Source organism: Aplysia californica, unplaced genomic scaffold (assembly GCF_000002075.1).
Source record: "Aplysia californica isolate F4 #8 unplaced genomic scaffold, AplCal3.0 scaffold00051, whole genome shotgun sequence".
NCBI lineage: Eukaryota > Metazoa > Mollusca > Gastropoda > Aplysiida > Aplysiidae > Aplysia > Aplysia californica.
The window spans coordinates 885,231-891,133 of NW_004797321.1; the positions used below are offsets into that span (position 1 = coordinate 885,231).

A 5,903-nucleotide genomic window follows, 5' to 3' on the forward strand; every position below is an offset into this window, starting at 1 on the left:
TTTATGAGGTTTACGTTTAAGGATGAGTTTGACAGCGACAATGTTTCAAAATTAGAAAGGGAAGCAGTGATTATTTAATTATATAGACGCTTCGCCCCTGGTTCTGATACTTTGATCCTCTGTACTGTAGAACAATTTTACGTACTTACTTTTTCCAGCCTCTCTTACCTTGCGGTGTCGAGGGGAAAAGTAAATGTTTTTCCCTTATTTATTGTATCGCCTGTTGCCTGGTTATCTTGTTCTCAACTAAAATTTCTCTGACTCCCTCTATCCATTTTTTCTTGGATCTGCCCCTACCTCTGTTTCAGTTCGATTCCTTGTTGTTGGTTCTCGCTGCTATATATTGTCTAGTGATAGCATACCCGTTTACTACCGGTAAATATACGGTCCGACTTTTTCACAATCTGGCTTCCCTTATCAAAAATCCAACAGCAGCAAAACAATTTAGATTCTACAGCGAGATGACCGACATAGCTTTATCTTTTCTTATGTCCTCTCCTTTGCCCTCCAAACGTGTCGCCTTCACAAATGCATTTTCCTCCTTGTTTCAATTTTCCTCTTTATATAAAGATGATGTAAGGGTCTTTTTGTTTTTACTGCCACCATATATTTGACAACCACATTTAGAAAGATCTGGATAAAAGCCTAAGGGAAGTCAAATCATGAATAGGCTAATTTTTCCCCTAGTCGTTTGTTCTCCCTCACTCTATCTCCCTCACTCTATCTCTCTCTCAACCCCCCCCCCCCCCTCAATAGACATAGTTTAAATCATTTATCCTGCGAGCTTTTTCACTGCGGCCTGTCAGGGCCTAAATCCAGGCAGACACGCGGAGTTACTAAATTTAAAAAATATACTCGCTTGGTAATCGAACTCATATCTTTTGCGCACAACATGAGAAAGCGGACTTACACCTCAGACATCGGAAACCCGTGTTTTTGACCCAGTTTCCAGCTTATGACATCATAGTGTCTTTACTTTTAAGAAGTTATTTGCTTTAGTGTGAACTACATGGTTCCCATAACTGCGTGGATATTTTTCCTGTAATTAGACTGTTATTTAATGTAGGTTAAGGTACGTAGGTCCTACTGCAGACCATTGAAGGCTGTCCTATCATGTTCTGTAGGCTGAGGTTGCCGCTGTACAGAGCTCTGTATGTCCAGACGAACTGTCCCATTCTGCTAACATCTTCAGGACTGAACGACGTGCCTTCAGGAGACGGGGCCATCAGGGTAAGCTTTGATATTTTTTGTGTGTTTTTTAACGTAGTTGGTTTTAAGTCCCCATCCATACAATTTAGATCATTTAGGAAGCGGACGTACGACCCTGCCTATCAGGACCAACCCAGGTAAAGAGGGATACAACATCCCCGCAGAAATCCCGAGATACTCGATAAAAATTGTCTCGCCACTCGGGAATCGAACTCAGGTCTCATGCTTAGGACAGCGAAGCGCCTAACCGGTCCACCTTACACGCGGTGCCAGCTTTAACTAGCGTATGTATGTACCTGCTTTTCAAGATAAAATCCTTTACAATTCTAATTCCACTTTTTTTAAAAGCTAGAATCCTTAACAGGGAAATGTGTTCCAATTTCGTCATATTCATTTAGTGGACTCACTTCTTCTTGCTCGTGCACGCTCTACACTTTGGATTAGAATAGGTGACTGCGGCAAATTAAATAGCGTTTCAGAATTAACGTTAACAATAGCAATCAATAAATTATTCAAATTTCGTTATTGTAGGTCCAATTTCGTCAAATTCTGCCTAAATGCATAAACGGCTAATCCACCACCAAATTAAATAAATGTGCGTCAAAGACCTTGTTTCTAAAACGCAGAAACTAAATAGCTGTCCGCCACGATAGCCAGCTGGCGTATCTTATTTTACCGGTGCCAGTGCTCGTCCAAATACCTCAAACGTCACAATAAATTTTGAGTTGACTCATAATTTGTGCTTATACTAAAATGACTGTCGATGAACTGTCGTTTCTTTACCATTACTCTTACTTTTTTCAGTATTTTGGCCATAACAGGCAATGAGCTCATGATAAGATTTAAAGTACTCTAAAGTCCATGATTAACTGTAACACACGGGTGACAAAATCGAAATACATGTCCATGGTTACACAAAACGATATAAACTTAATGTCTGATCAATTTACAATTTTCAATGTATCTAAATCTAACATATTCAAATGCTGCTCCAATTTACTTTGGACTTCTTTCTAGACAAGCTTCACAATAAGCCACAGTTATTTTAAAAAAGTTACGAGAGCTATCTTCCAATGAAACTATTTCATAGTACTCGGAGGCTTGGCAGACGACAGGATGTCTCTAGCTAAGCTTGGTAAACTTGAGCCTTTGTCCCTGAGGATGATGTTTCCAATTTATTTGATGGACCAATATGTTTTTCAACGTGTTTTATCCATTTGACTGAGCAGAAATTTTGATTTCTTTTAGATAGGAGTTAGGAAAGATCACAGGGGGTGCGGTACGATGAAATTAGAACACAAACAAAACTGGAATGCACCACCCTATTGCAATTTTATCTGATTCAAAAGCTTTACTCGGCATTGACATCTATGCTATTAGAGCAAGGGCGAACGATACCACCTCTCAAAGTCAGGTCCCAAATCCTCCCCTGTATGATTTAATCGTCTTTGGGAATTGGCGTGATAAAAAATAAGTTAAATGTATTATTGAGGACACCTAAACCAAAACATTAGAACACTTTCTCTGTTCCTGAACTGCTTGAGGTATGGGGGGGGGGGGGGTTAATTATCTAATTCCAAAACGTGCACGGCGTACAGATAAACCGACGTTCACGTGTGGTAAGTCTTTAAAACTCCCAAAGCCACACAAGTTCAAGAACGCCCCATTGGGAAATCGAACTAGGGTTATCTGCACATTTGTTCAGCCTAATACCAACTCAGCTATCGACCACCCTCTACACCAGTGCTTGCCAATACAGACAATATTTGTGGGCCTTTGGGTAATTTTCGTGGGCGGTAGGGAGCACTCGGGTAGTGACAGGTATTATTCAATGCCCCTTTTGATTAAAATGTTAAAGTTGGTGGGTGGTACAAAAACTTTAGCCTCTTAAAGGTGGCCAAAGGGAGCTATAACAAGTTTGACAAGCATTGCTCTCCATAGAACGTTTAAGTCACTGTACACTTCTTCAGAGTGATTAACTGTCTAAAGTGGCCGTTATTCACAAGGAGGATAAGCGGAAATCGTACGCAGGCTTGACAATAATGTCTCCATCTTTGCACAATCTGCGCACCTCCGTCCTCCCTCGTGTTCTATTCCGAAAGATGGCGTAAGTAACACCTGCGTGGTGATGAAAGGCGACCTGATGCGACACGGTAATGAGCTGTCATCATCGTTTTCTATTCGTCTCAATTCTGGGAGGAAGAGAGAGGAGGGAGAGAGAGAGGGAGAAAGAGGGAGAGAGAAAGTGAGAGTGAGAGAGAGAGGGGGGGGGGAATTGGGAGGGATATATAGAAAAGGGGAGAGACACATAGAGAGAGAGAGAAAGAGAGAGAGAGAGAGAGAGAGAGAGAGAGGGGGGGGGTGGAAAAGAGACAGGGGGAGTGGGGGAGAGAAAGACAGGGGGTGAGAAAAAAAAAGGGGGGGGCAGAGAGAAGGTAGAAGAGGGGGGGGGGAGAAGTCGTAAGCTTAACTGAGTACCTATATATAATACCGACGTGGACATTGTGTAAGCATTTGCCTGTGATACTATTTATTGTTGTGGACGTGAACATTGAAAAGAGAAAAAGAGTAGCACAGGGAAGTGTCTACCACTCAGTCTCAGTGACGAACTAATCTTACACCTGAGACTGAGACATTGGCTGGATAATCTAATGAGATGCTGAGCTGTGTGGTCACAAAGGGAGGTGTATGTGTAAAGTAAGTAACACTGCGGGGTTTTTCTCTTTGTTTTCCTAGTTTTGTCCAACACATTTTCTCACGTATTCAATGATTATGTGGATGTTTGACAGATGTAACAAAATCCCAGGTGTCTCCGACAGTTTTTATTGCTGCTTTTTTCTGTCAGTTTTCCCGTCTTGTCCCGCGCTTGTACAAATTTGATTTCTTCAATGTCAAGCATCGTCTTTAGAGAGAGTTGTTGAATCACGTTCAAGTCGGTGAGGCCAGCTGGGACAAGTAGAACATTAATGAATCTCAGAATTAACGAATGCCATTCTGTCATTTAATTAGCTAGAAAGTCTGTCTATCTCTCTTTCCCTCTGTCTGTCTGTCAGTCTGTCTGTCTGTCTGTCTAACTCTTTCTCTCTCTCTATCTCTCACTCTCTCTCTCCCTCTCTCTCTCTCTCTCTCTCTCTCTCTCTCTCTCTCTCTCTCTCTGCATACGTGCCTTCTTCACATAATAAGCAGATATCTTCAAACCTGCTGTTTGTTTTTGCATTTCTTTCACTACTTAGCATTACTTTCACCTGGGTGAAGTGGGGAAAATTCGTGTAAAGTGCCTTTCCCAAGGATACAAAATCGGGCCCGCGGCTCGAACCCCTGAATCTGCAACGTCACGATTACGAGTCCGGCAGCCTAACCACTAGACCACCGACGCCACCGAAGACTTTTTTTCTTTTCATTGACAGATCAAGAGACAGTGCCTAAAGAACAGTAACCAGGATTCTACAAAGACAACATGGCGAGCGAAAACATCATCATCGCTGTCATCATCTGTCTTGTCTCCACGCATGTAGACAACGTCATAGGACAGACTTTAGGTAACGTTTGTTGCAAGTTTGCTGGCGATAAGAAAGACGCTCTCACAGTCTGCTCAGTGGCGACTGTGTTGTTGTGTTTCAGCCCTTTGCTGTTGCTTTCAGGAGACCTGAGTTCGATCCCCAAGAAGAGAGGATTTTAATTAAGTATCTCGGTCTTCCTGCTTGGATTTTGTATCGCTCTCAGCCAGGGTTGACTCTGTGAGGTAGGGTCGAAGCCCGCCTTCTAATTAATCTAAAAGGTATCAGTGGTCTGTCTTACTTACTTACTTCTTTGTTTATTGTGAGTATCAGCAAGTGAAAAAGATACACTTTTCTTGGAGACGATTGAGATATTATTGTCTTTCCCAAAGCTCCTGACTCCTATGCTCTCTTGCAGTGTCCCACATTTTTACGTTCTAGTAAAATCTGATTGTACTACTTCTACATAAAGTCGAACCTGATCTAACGACCACCTGTGTAAGACAATCACCTGTAAAAAGAGCCAAATCCCTTTTCGCCCCTGGAGGGTTTTTTTTTTACGGGGAGGGTGGAGGGGCGAGTTTGTTTGTTTGTTTTTCGTTATAACGACATTGTGTAAAACGGTTTCCTGTCTAAAAGTAAAATGGCAACTTTTCATCTCGACACAAAAGATGTCCGTCTTCGACATTTTCAACGGAATTATCGTCGTCGTCATTCCACAATTGCCAAAATCTGCTTTGGGGGGGGGGGGGGGGTTAGATATAGCCGTATTCAAATAAGACATAAAACGGAATCGTACAATATAGTTTCATTTTATGTCGCTATAATTTCCTTTGTGAGTTTTGTTTGATAAATACACAATGCCTTAATCACGGTTCTCTTTTGGGCGCTCTTTTTCTATTCAATTTTCTCTAACCTTCAAAAAAAAAAACTAACTTCGGTGGTTGTAGAATGATTTTATCGATATGGTCTGATTTTCAGACACCTCAACTAACCAAACCTCTTTTTTTTCTTCCCATGCAGATCCAGAGTGCAGTGCTAACTGTCAAAGGATGAACGTATTTTTGGGCCGGCACTGGAACAATTTTTTGCCGCAATGTTTGTCTAGTTGTCCAGGTCAGGAAAGATCGTCCTTACTCAAACATGTTCATACATCCATGCACACATATTATTATGCTGATATTTAAATAAAGATAT

General features: G+C 41.6%; 1 protein-coding gene across 1 annotated transcript in view; it reads left to right on the forward strand.

The window, feature by feature from the left end:
• The window catches only part of LOC101855469 (trypsin-1), a gene marked incomplete in the record, with an annotated part of 25,381 nt that overhangs the window by 8,163 nt on the left and 11,315 nt on the right, over positions 1-5,903 (forward strand). Inside the window, 3 exon segments of the mRNA XM_013079423.2 lie at positions 1,125-1,230; positions 4,617-4,748; positions 5,730-5,822. Of these exon segments, the coding sequence (XP_012934877.1) occupies positions 4,667-4,748; positions 5,730-5,822 (175 nt within the window).